Source organism: Lissotriton helveticus, chromosome 6, assembly GCF_964261635.1.
Source record: "Lissotriton helveticus chromosome 6, aLisHel1.1, whole genome shotgun sequence".
Classification (NCBI taxonomy): domain Eukaryota; kingdom Metazoa; phylum Chordata; class Amphibia; order Caudata; family Salamandridae; genus Lissotriton; species Lissotriton helveticus.
The window spans coordinates 1,372,325,655-1,372,338,881 of NC_136067.1; the positions used below are offsets into that span (position 1 = coordinate 1,372,325,655).

The 13,227-nt window shown below is 45.0% G+C and overlaps 1 protein-coding gene across 2 annotated transcripts in view; it reads left to right on the top strand.

The window, feature by feature from the left end:
- SYTL3 (synaptotagmin like 3) overlaps positions 1–13,227 on the top strand; it is a 592,394-nt gene that overhangs the window by 272,900 nt on the left and 306,267 nt on the right. For both annotated transcript variants that reach the window (XM_078649127.1, XM_078649128.1), the window contains one exon: positions 10,147–10,219. In XM_078649127.1, coding sequence (XP_078505253.1) covers positions 10,147–10,219 — 73 coding nt within the window. The remainder of the gene's footprint in view (positions 1–10,146; positions 10,220–13,227) is intronic.

The window sequence follows — 13,227 nt, forward strand, 5'->3', positions numbered from 1 at the left end:
TGTAGTAACTGTGATGCTTGCTAAAATAGAGAAGGTGCCATAAGACATCCTGAAGTTACTGAACATATTTCCTGAATGGTGAGTCTTTTTTTCTTTCCGTATTCGAATAACAATGATTGTTATTGTATTTACTGTGAGTGATACATGTTCTAGCTGAACAAGATGTTCTACCCTACACCACGGTCCAGAGTAAGTCTTTACTGTTAACCTCTCCTACGCTTGTAATACAAAACCCAAAGAGGAGATGCATGTAATTCCTCAAGCTCGCACCTATCTCCTATGGTCCTAAAGGCAATACTACTTGTTACAGGGGTTGCCTAATTGCCCTTGAGTCACATAGGCCCAGACACCCAGCTTGACACTCAGCTTTTTTTTTATTAAAGTCTGGGGTCTCACAATTACCTCTTCATTTTTGTCTGAAGTAGTTATATATCAATAAATGGATTTCAACTGGAAGTTCCATCAATGTCATTGGTTTAGGTGTAGCCACTTACTCCCCCTCTCCATGCTATATAATGTAATCATCTCATTGTGGCACTGGTGTATCACATAACATGACATGACATAACATAACACAGCATAGACCAGCACAGCAGAATATTATAGTAAATGGAGTATGAAAACATACTTTACCACAGCAATATGTTATAAAACAACATAATGTAGCATAATGTAGAAAAATACAATTTATTAGTGAAAATAAACGTGGCCTAATAAACCATGTATTGTACTCAACACAGATTAATTAATTAATTAATTTTCTATTAGGGTGTAAAAATCAAATTAAGTGTTACTGTCATAGGGCTGCCTTATGAATTTGAGAACTCTCTCCTTAGTGCTCCTTTTTAGGCTTTGCTGAGATGGCGCATTTTCTAGTGCAGGAGCTTTCGTTTGAGAGAGATATTATATGCAACAAGTGGCTTGGAGCTGCCCATTACTTGCCATTTGCAGGCTTCATTGTCACTCTTATTTCTAATCGGTCAACATGTGCGGGCTTCACTTCCTCATCTTTCATGGACCAAGTGGCGATTGCTCCATCTTGATTACAGTCCTTCCGCACTGCTTCAGCTGTGATTGAGGTACTATTTGTTATTATTTTTGTCCTTTTCCCTCCCACCTTCTGTTGTCTGTATTACTCTTTCACCCTCCAGCCCCCTCGTCCGTGTTGCTTCTTTCCCACCCATGCAACCTTGTCCATTCCCACCCTTCTATTATCCGTGTTGCTTTCTCCCTCCCGCCCACCCCAATTTTGTCTGTGTTGCCCATCCACAATAAGAAAAAATAGCGATATGACACAGCCAGCACTGGCCGTTTCTTCCTACCTCGGTCCCAGCCCCACCGCCGAGGCCTGTGCCTATGGTGCCGGTGGAGGAGGATGACTGGGAAGGGTCTGAGGACCCGCTTGCTCGTCAGTGTGATTCTGAGCTTCCCCCCGCCCACTATGGAGGAAGGTGCCTCGTATACGGTGGTGCTCCATCAGGCTGCTAAGGTCCTTAACCTTGATCTCCCCACGGTGACCCTGAAGACTAATCTCCTCACTGAGGTGCTCCAGTCGGCATCCACTTAATCGGAGCTGCTGCTGCCTTTTAATGATGCCCTCACTGAAGTCTTGTCGGGCACTTGGTCACGGCCCGCCACGGGGCCCCTGTGGATAAGAACGTTGCCAGGCGTCATCGCCTGGCGCTGATTTACCCTGCCTTTCTGACCACTCATACTACACCTGAAAGTCTGGTCATTCAAGCTTCTACATCTCAGAGTGCCTTTCCCACAGCTCCGCCAGATAAGGACTCTTAAAATATTGGAGCAGTTTGGCAAGCGGTTGTTCTCTTCGTCCAGCTTAGGTCTGCGGTCAGTGAACACTGCATGCCTCCTGGGCCGCTATTACCACACGGTGTGGGTTTCCGTGACTGAGGTGTTGCCTCAGTGCCCGGTGGAGGTCCAGACTGTGCTGTCTCAGGCTGTGGCTGAGGGTAAGGACGCGGCTAGGTTCGCCAGTCATTGTGGCTTGGACACCGCGGCGCATATTTCCACAACCATGGCACTTCGTTGCCACACCTGGATGTGGTCCATCTGTTTCTCCCTGGACTCGCTCATGGACATGCCCTTTGATGGCACTCGCCTGTTTGGTGACAAGGCCGACACTGCTTTGGAGCATTTTAAGGACTCTCGGGCTACGGCCAAGTCCTTGGGCCTTTCCACCACGCACCCAGCCACGTCTACTTTTCATTTGTTTCATTGCCATGGCAGAGGCGCCCCTGCCTGTTTGTTCAGCCAAAAGCCTGCGCAGAACCAAGCTCAGCGTGCCCGTGGGCGTGGAGGCTGCCCGGGTGGCTCAGGGGGCTGGCATGAGGGTCAGTCCGCCTCCGCCCCTGTGATATCAACCTCAAAACCTTCCTAGTCTGAGCTTCAGGTTGCATCCCACACCGGTGGGTGGCAGGATTCGTCATCACTTTCTACATTGGCGTTCTGTCACTCCGACAACTGAGTGCTGCAACTCGTCAGGAGGGGTTACTCCATCCCCTTCAAGTCTATCTCCCAGGCCATGCCACCTCGATTCCACCGCATGTTGGGGGATCACTTCGTGCTTCTCCAGCAGGAAGTTATGGCCCTCTTGGCCAAGGGGACCATCGAGCGCGTTCCTAGGCCGGAAGTAGTATGTGGTTGTTATTCCCACTACTTTCTGGTTCCCAAGAGGACAAACGGGGCTTGCGCCCCATCTTGGACCTTGGGGACGTAAATCGCTTCCTCCGGAAGGAGAAGTTCAAGATGTGGACTCTGGCGCAGGTCTTGGCTGCCCTCGACCCTGGAGACTGCATGGTAGCGTTGGACTTGCAGGACACATATTTTCACATCCCCGTCCTACCGGCCCACCAGCATTACTTGCAGTTCACGGTAGGCCAGGAGCATTTTCAGTTTGCTGTGCTTCCCTTCGGTCTTACCAGTGCCCACTCGGGTGTTCACGAAAGTGATGGCGGTGGTCGCAGCTCACCTGCGCAGGTCAGGGGTGTCAGTCTTCCCCTACGTCGACGACTGGTTGTTGAAGGCGGGCTCGCCCCAGGGAGTCGTTACCCTCCTTCAGACTACAGCCGACCTCCAGCATTTGCTGGGGTTCTACATCAATGTGCCAAAGTCACACCTGAGTCCCTCTCAGAAGCTCCCCTTCATCGGAGCGGTTCTGGACTTGACGCAGTTTCGGGTTTATCCTTCCGAGCAAAGTGTCCGCGATATTCAGGCTATGATCCTGATATTTCAGCCTCTATCCCGGGTTTCAGTCGGGATGACCCTCTGGCTCCTGGGCCTGATGGCCTCCTGCATCCTGCTAGTGCAACATTCCAGATGGCATATGCGGGCTCTACAGTGGGACCTGAAGTTCTAGTGGGCACAGCATCAGGGCAACCTGTCCGATCACGTCCAGATCTCGGAGGGCACTGCACAACACTTGCAGTGGTGGCTCGCGAATCGAGATTGGGTCAATGGAAGATCCCTTTCCCTTCCCCAACTGGAGCACACAGTGGTGATGGATGTGTCCCTCGTGGGAGGGGGAGGCCACTTGGGAGAGGCAGAGATCAGAGGCCTCTGGTCTCTAGCAGAGTCCCGGCTCCATATCGACCTTTTGGAGCTTCGGGCGATCCGACTTGCACTGAAAGCATTCCTTCCCTCTGTCTGGGGAAGTGTAGTGCAGGTGTTCACTGACAACATCACCGCCGTGTGGTATTTCAACAAACAGGGCGGGGTGGGGTCATGGACCCTATGTCAGGTGGCTCTGCGCCTCTGGACATGGCTGGAACATCAAGGCATTACCTTGGTGGTTTAACACCTGGCAGGTTCTCTGAACGCCAGGGCGGACAAACGCAGCCGCCGGTGCATGATGGATCACGAATGGCGTCTGAACTTGGACGTGGCACAAGGTCTCTTTCAGCAGTTGGGAGAGCCTTGGTTAGATCTATTCGCCACCGAAGAGAACGCGCAGTTTGATCAATTCTGCACGTTGGAATTTCCAAGGCGGCACTCGCTCGGCGACGCTTTTTGTCGCGAGTGGAGTTGCAGTCTGTTGTACGCCTTTCCGCCTATACCACTTCTGCCCAGAGTGCTGAAGAAGATTTGGCACGACTGGGCCCAAGTCATTCTTGTGGCTCTGGATCGGGCACGAAGATACTGGTATCCCGAGCTACTCAACATGGCGATCGATCCCCCGATCCGACTGCCTCTTCGGGAGGATCTTCTGTCGTAGCAGCAGGAGACGGTCCTCCACCCGAACCTGTCCAACCTCCATGCGTGGAGATTGAGCGGCGACAGTTGACAGCTTTCGATCTTCCTCCCGAAGTCTGTCATGTCATTCTGGCAGCTAGGCGTCCCTCCACGAAAACGGTATACGCCTGCAGGTGGAACAAGTTTGTGGATGGTACACAGCAAAGGCTGTGGTTTCCCCTTTCTGCCCCTCTTTCCGAGGTCCTTCTATTGCTTCTTTCTTTGGCCCAGTAGGGCTCTGCTCTGGGCACTATCAAAGGTTATCTTTCTGCCTTTCTACGGCTTCCTGATCAGCCTTCTCTATTTAAGTCCCTGGCTGTTAACCGTTTTCTGAAAGGCATTGTTCACACGTTTCCTCCTGTGCCGTTCATCATGCCTTAATGGGACTTAAACCTTGTCCTGACATTTCTGATGTGCGCTCCCTTCGAGCCCCTTTATAACTGTCATTTGCGTCTTCTTACTCTCAAGACAGGCTTCCTGGTAGCTATCACCTCAGCCAGAAGAGTGAGTGAGCTCCAGGCTCTTTCTTCAAACCTTCTTTCCTTTCTGTTCATCCGGACAAGGTAGTTTTAAGGACCCGTCCTTCTTTCCTGGGAAAGGTTGTCACACCCTTCCACATCGGGCAGACCATCACTTTGCCCACCTTCTTTCCACCTCCGCATCCTTCAAGAGAGGCACCACTGTCTGGACCCAAAACATGTGCACTCGTTCTATCGACAAAGCACACATCAGTTCTGGGTGGATGACCAGCTCTTTGTTGGCTACCTGGGCGCCAAAAAAAGTTGGGACGTGCACAAACGGACCATCTCTCGGTGGGTTGTTTTCTGCATCAAGGCCTGTTACTTGTTGGCTAAGAAGGAGCCTCCTGTGGGGCTGCGTGCCCATTCTACCAGGGCAACAGAAGCTACTACTTCCTTGGGATGCGGCGTTCCCTTGCAGGACATTTGTCAGGCAGCTACGTGGGCCTCGCTGCACACATTTACCAAGCTTTACTGCCCTGACAGTCAAGTCCGGAGAGACGGCTTCTTTGGCAGTTCTGTTCTCCGTGACTTTCTGGTGTAATCTTATTCGCAGACCCACCACCGGGGTTGGTATTGCTGGGGTATCTATTCTAAGGTAAGGAATCTATCACTAACGTGTCTCTTTCAGATGCACAAGTTACTACTTGTGTAATGATATATCTGTAAGAGACATTAGTTAGAGATAGATTCCTTACCGCCCCACCCATCCTTCCCGTTATGCGAACTGATTACTAGGGTTAAGGACATCCCTTTCAGGGCCCTAGTTTCAATGCAACAGTAGTCAGTTTCTTGCATGGCTCTGCGTTCATGGCACGGAAAGTCGAGCACAGAACTGACGTCAGCGGGCATGGGTGGCGCCTAAGTAGTCTCCGTGACGTCATCTCAGCGCAAATTTCCGGATCCAGTCTTGCGCCTGGGGATTTTCTAAGGTAAGGAATCTATCACTAGCTAATGTCTTTTACAGATATATAGTTACACAAGTAGTAACTTGTGCTTTAGATGTCTTTTCGGTGTAATGTTAATGTTTTTTTTTTTACCTTTGACCATTTTTCTGCTGTTTGTGTATAGTTCAAACTCGACCATAAGGTATTGGAGAACTTCATATGCGCACCTGTTAGGTTACACAAGGTCACATTCATCTTTTTAGGCAGGAGAGTTTAATTGATTTGTCCAAAATCACAGGATGTTGAGCCAACGCTGAGGCTCTAACCTGGTTCCTGAGTTCAAAAGTCTGTAGCTCTGGCTGTAACACCACACCCTGGGTAGAGGGAGAGTAGCAGGCGGAAGACATTTGAAAGCTTGACTTGTTATGGGCTTGAAGTTCCAACAGGACTTCGAGCTGAGCTTGTTCTCTCAGTGACTCTTCTACAGTGGCGGCCTCTAGCTGGGGAAATTGGTAAGCAGGGGAATATAAAAAATATATAAACTTACCTTAAAGCCCGATGTCCACCGCCTTGCCGCCTCTTCAGATCCGATGGTACGATTCTCACACACGCTTCCAGAGTGCCCTGCGCAAATCCAGAAGCTACTCTCATGCTGGTGTTACCCAGAATGAGAGGAGAATAGGGATTGGGCAGAGCGGGCTGGTTCCATGCTCCAGCAGGGACTGGGAGCCTGTGCTTCTGAGCCTTGCGGATATCTCCAAGCAACAGCTTGGAGATATCCAAGTGCGCAAGAGCCGGCTGGCCAAACCCACATGCGCACTGGCAGTACCTGAGCTCACCACTCCTCCTGCTGCCGGGAGCCCCGCCCTCAAGACTCGGCGGTGGCTCCGTAGTAAAATAAAATGATAATAAAGCAGTTTTGTTAACTGCTTTATTATCATTTTATTTTACTTGGGGCGACGCTCCTCTGCCATAACGTAGGAGCCACCCCTTGCGCTTCCACTTCTATTGTAACGTGCATGTGGTTCCCTTCTAGCAGACAAACTCTGACTAAAGTTGAATGCATAGAAAATATTTTTCAAGGTAACTGCAATGTTAGACAAAAGGGAAGGCCAGAATAATTGTAAAATGCACCCAATTAAACTTCTAAACTCAGTGAATCAACAGGCTCGCTTGGATTGAGGGTTACCTTGCACTCTAGACAGGTTGTCACCTGATCAGTGTCTGATAAAACAGGTGGGCAATGGCAGGCGTAAGGCGAACCAGTATGACCGCAATCTCAGTGGTGATTCCTTTGCCTTTTTTTTTTTTAACACTTTGGGCCATATGTATCAAGGAACCAATTTGCGATTCTGTAATAGCGATTTTTAAGAAATCGCTATTTCAGAATCGCAAAATGGTATGTATCAAGAAAAACGCATTTTTTTTGCGATTTCTTGATATTCCTTAATTGCGAATTCGCAAATTGTGAATTCACAATTAAGGAATACTTTCCCATTCATTTCTATGGGCCAGGAGGCTCATAGGAAGGAATGGGAATTTTTTCTCAATTTGCGATTTGCAATTTGCTAATTTCAAGGGTGCAGGGGTGTCCAAAGGACACCCTGTTGCACCCCTGAAATAAGCATGGGTGCACATGTGGTGCACATACATGCCCTAAGGGCATGTATGTGCGTCACATGGCACTTTGAAAAATGCTGAAATGTGCATTTTTCAAGGAAATCACAACTTACCACCAACTAGAAGTTGGTGGTAATTTGCGATTCCTTAAGGGCATTTTGGATTTTTTTTTTGCTTAATACATTGCATTTAAGGAATCACAAAATTTTCGATTCCTTAAATGCATTCGCAAAATAAGGAATTTCAAATTTTGCGATTCCTTATTTTGCACCCAAATTCTTTCATACATACCATTTTGCGAAAATGAGTTCGCAAACGCCGAAATTCTGCGAATTTCGGCGTTTGCGAACCCATTTGGCCTTGATACATATGGCCGTAAGGGCCATATGTATGAAGGTACCGATTTGCGATTCTGAAATAGCGATTTTTAAGAAATTGCTATTTCAGAATCGCAAATTGGTATGTATGTACAAATTCGCTTTTTTTTAGCGAATTCTTAGTATTCCTTAATTGCGATTGATTAGCAAATTGCAAATCGCAATTAAGGAATACTTTCCCATTCATTTCTATGGGCCAGGAGGCCCATAGGAATGAATGGGAAGGTATTCTCAATTTTGCGATTCGCAATTTGAAAATCGCAAATTGAGAATAATTTCAAGGGTGCAGGGGTGTCCAAAGGACACCCTGTTGCACTCCTGAAATATACATGGGTGCACATGTGGCGCACATACATGCCCTAAGGGCATGTATGTGCGTCACATGGCACTTGGAAAAATGCTGAAATTTGCATTTTTCAAGGAAATCGCAACTTACCACCAACTAGAAGTTGGTGGTAATTTGCGATTCCTTAAGGGCATTTTGCTAATTTTTTTGGCTTCATACATTGCATTTAAGGAATCGCAAAATTTGCGATTCCTTAAATGCAATTGCAAAATAAGGAATCGCAAATTTTGCGATTCCTTATTTTGCAACAGATTTTACTTCATACATTTCATTTTGCTAATTCGCATTCACAAAGGCCGAAATTCTGTGAATTTGGCCTTTGCTAATGCCAATTTGCTTCATACATATGGCCCTTTATTTCGTTATTTTGCATATAGTATCATGATACATTTGATTATACACAGTTGCATGAAAATCAATATTCCTTTGCCTATCTTAACAAAACACACTGGCCAAAAATAACCCGCACAATCTCCTAGCCCCAGGCTGTGGCCCCAAGTGCATTTACATAACAAGATGACGCAGATCGCTGCGCACAGCCAAGTCACCTTTACTGAAGGTCCAGCGAGACTCCCCAAAGCACATTAAAGGTAGAATGCCACTCGCCTCTGAGTCATGCAGAAAACACATATATACCTACTAAAAAATATACTGCAGATTGTGCACATCTGGGAATGTGCCATTAAATTATTTGAGAAAAGCAAACACCTGTGCTATGCGTGGGAACATTTGTTTTATTTTCCAAAGTCATAGAAATACTGATGCACCATTGCAGTCCACTTCAATCACTGAAAGCAACTACAACTCAGAAACCATCTACTCAGATTAATGTAAAGGTGGATATCATAGAATGCCATATCACAGTAAACCTCACCAACATATTTAGTTCAGCAGTAAATGGGCTAAACATTGTTTTATAAGTAGTAACATATATAAGAGTGAAACAATACTGAACCCGTCAAAACCTCCCTTTTGTTTCACGACACGATAGTTCAACAAGCATTGGCAAAGCAAATAGGTTTCATCTCTGTGAGAGCTATTGCCTTTGTCATTGTTTTTTTAGACATGGTTTAGAGCCGGATAGCATGGCTAACAGTTGAAAAAAGCGCTAAAATGTTGCCAGTGTTGGCCTGTTGATATATTTTTTTTCTTATGGCGAGTATTACTTCTTTACACACCCTCTTGTTGTCCATGCTGCTTCTCCCTCCTAAAGCCACCCTCCCATTGTCCGTGCTGCCCCCCCACCCATAATAAGAAAAAAAGCACTATGATGTAACCAGTGCTAACCCGCCATAGAGTTTTTTTTTTACTATCCAGATCCCTACTTCTGTTGTTCATGTTGCTTCTTTCCTCCCAACCTCCCTCCATCTTCCTGTCGCCAACCGTCCCATAAGTAAAAAAAAGTGCTGGCCATGTCTTAGCGCTTTTCTCACTTTTATTCATGCTACACAGCAGGCATGCTGCTCTACAGCATGGCCAAAACACATTGGCAAAGCTAATAGCTATTGCATAGGTAAGACCTATTTGCTTTGCCAAAGCTTCTTTCCATGTTAGTCACTTTACAAGTAAAGAACTGGACCATGCCCAGAAGGGCTATTGAGAAGAGGCCCTGGCCCAAGTCAATTACCTTTGTTTATCACTTCTATACATGAAAAACAGCATGCCATAAACCATACATGCATATCAGTTGAGAGTGATATAGTATGTATTACCATTGTTGAGGGTGGGATGGGAGGGACATGACCCACTCATAGTTTGCTTCTTACGAGTCATGACCCCGCACTCAACAATGTAATTAAATAACATACGTTACTACTATGTAAAAAGAGCAGCATAATTTAGCATTAAATGGTATAGCATTATATGTTGGTGCATTAAGAAATACAGCGCTGTGTAGCCTTGAAATACACTCAAGTACATAATGTAACAAAGAAGTGCAGTCTTGCATAGTGTATTATCATATGACTACGTCCTTTTCGAAGGAAACAACCACAAGATCCGCCTTCCTTTACCCAGGCTGATAGTGATATGCCTTTGCTGATTGGTTGTTTATAATGTACCATTGTGCATGTTTAGTGGAGGAGGAAATTATATTTCCATTGATAAAAGTTACAATCTACAAGTTATCTGTTCTTTTATGTCTTTTTCAGAATCTCTTTCAGTCAAAAGGGTTCAATAAGTCCATGGAGAACATGTTTCTTTCTCTTTCCACGCATATGAAGAGTAAGTGTTCCGCATGGATTCTTCTCCTTAGATTGGTTTATGATGTTTTCCTTTTAAAATAATCTATCCACCTGAACTCAAATGAAGTGGCTTGATTTCCTAATAATCTCTCTACTCGTACAAATGACACTGACTATCTTTAAAATTGAGACAATTCCCTTACACATGTTTGAAACTAATACAAGTGTTGATAATCAGAGAGCAGAGAGGCTCATGTACTTGTCCTATGGAAATGATAAAAGCCCCCATTGCAAGTGACCCACTAACATGGCCGAATAGAACCACACACAATATTATTGACACTGGGTGATATTACCGTAGGTGATTTTACTGAGCTATTACCACTCATTATACCTCGAATTATGTATAAAATCCTGAAATTGTTGTTCCTGCACCTGTTTCCCATGTTTCCAAAATGTTGACCCATTTCTTGGTCACATTTCTACCTACTTTTAGCCGGTGGATATGTGCCAGAAATTCCAAGCCACTTGTAATCCCTTTATGTCTGCAAACTGGATTACCACACCCTATAGTTTAACCCCCTAGTTTGTTTCCTGCCTCACACTTTGCCTGGAAAGCATTTTCCAACCTACAATACAAAAAAGCACAATACAATGAGCCTCAATTACAATATGTTGATGCATGTCAGCACCGCACGTCTTCCAGTTGCGCTGCCGTGCATCAAAATAAAAGGGCAGGAATGCGCCATATCTACGATATATGGTACATTTCTCTCCTTCTCTCCTGCGCCGGCGCAGGGGAGAGTAGCAGTGCGCCAAGGTAGACACCCTTGTGTTGTTTTGCAAGGGTGCCTGAGCTGAGGGGATGAATGTTTTTGTGCAGGAAGTGAATGAATGAACTGTTCAGTGATTGCTTACGGCTTGACGCGAAGATGCCCATCTCAATATCTCTAGGGATCGAAGTTTTAGTTGAGGACCTTGTGAGGCTTTGGCCTGCTGTGGTGTCTCCTTACCAGTTTCCTTAGGTTCGCCCTGTATGACTTCACTGCCATCTTGAGTTAGGGTCTGTTGTAGTCTGTAAAAAAGAAAAGCTAACAATAAGTTAGCCGTTTTAGGTTGAGGCTCTCTCTTGGGATCAGACAATTCATGTTCTGCAGAGAAAAAAAAATAGCTTTGTGTTGAGAAACCATGTGTTAGATAAAGGTTTAAATGTGACAAAAAAAGTGTGATGACTCCTTGTTCTTTTGAGATCTAACATAGTCTCTTGAGTGTCTCATGCATTACAATGTAGGTACTCCCTAAGAGGCAGAATTTATTTATTTATTTATTTATTTACCTATTTATTTATTTATGTATGCGTTTTTATATAGCGCGGGCTTTGATACACAAAACAGCAACTACCATGATGGTGAGAGAGAAATCCTCTAGTGCTCACTCTATGTGTACACTGTTTACAAAAGCAGATCACTAAAGCCATCAAGCCAAAGCTAATTAGTGGTGGAATGTGGACAGGCATGCTGAGGCATGTGGTGAACAGGGCCTCATTTAGAAGGAGTATGCAGACAGAGATTAGAGGGCATGAGTGGTTCTGAGCCTCTTCCAGTAATTAAATGTTCAGATTAGATTGGACGACTCGAGCTTGGTAGAGATAAACTATTTCAACAAAAATAGGGAAGTAGGGCCTAGATGTATCAAGATTCCAATTTGCGATTCCTAAATAGCGATTTTTAAGGAATAGCTATTTAGAAATCGCAAAATGGAATGTATGTAGAAAATCGCTAATTTTTAGCGATTTCTTCATCTTCCTTATTTGCGAATGATTAGGAATGATTGTGAAATAATTCTCAAATTGCTAATCGCAAATTGAGAATTATTTCAAGGGTGCAGGGGTGTCTCAAAGACACCCTGCTGCACCCCTGAAATGTACATGTGTGTGCATATGGCGCACATACATGCCCTATGGGCATGTGTGTGCGTCACATGCCACCTTAAAAAATGTCAAATTGTGCATTTTTTAATGATTTCGCAAATTAACATCAACTACAAGTTGGTGTTAATTTGCGATTTCTTAACCAAAATTCACAATTCAAAAATGCTACATACATAGCATTTAAGGAATCGCAAAAATTGGGATTCCTTAAATGCTATGGCAAAATAAGGTATCGCAAATTTTTGCAATTCCTTAATTTGCGAAATTTTGATGCATGCCAAAACATGCAAAAAGACCGATTGCGATTTGCAAACGGCTTAATACATCTAGGCCCTAGATGAGAAATACACTGACAAAGGTATTTAACAAGGACACAACTCGATGAGAGATGACACATGAAAAACACAGAACCCTTCTTGTTGGAATGTAGAACTCAATAATACAGAGCAGCATAATAATACATGGCTCAACCTAAGTATAAGGCCTAGCATCAGTTTCAATACTCTGTTGATAAGAATGAAAAATGTTATATTTCAGATGGTGTCGCAGAAATCAGATACTAACATGTCTGACAACACTTAGCAAGATAACAACAGCATTTTCATAATGCTATTTAGAAATCTCAGGTAATCTCTGATAGGGGATAGATTACGCATGTTTTACCCTACAATGGACATAAAGGCCTGCATTTCTACAGCTGTTAGGGGGATCACAAATGGAAAAGTACAATATGTGCAGAGGTTCATGACACTTAACAAAATGTGAGCTAATCACAATACAAACATCAGCAACTAACAAACTATCATCTAAAACACAGAACAAGGCCATGGTTTATGTAGGTCTTTCTTACCTAGAACATTGTCAAACAGAGATCTATTATTATGAGGGCAGAGTTTCATGGAGCATCCTTTTACTAAATGTCAGGGGACACATTTACTAACCTTTCATGCAAAGCAGTAAAGCAAGGCAACTTGCGGCACAACATTGCGTGAAAAGAAGAGAGCAGACATGTGCCACGTCTACTAAGATATGGTGCACTTGGGCTGTCTCGTGGCACTGGTGCACTTCTGGCAGCCTAGCACATAAACAGGCACCCCTACACCATGATGCAAGAGGGC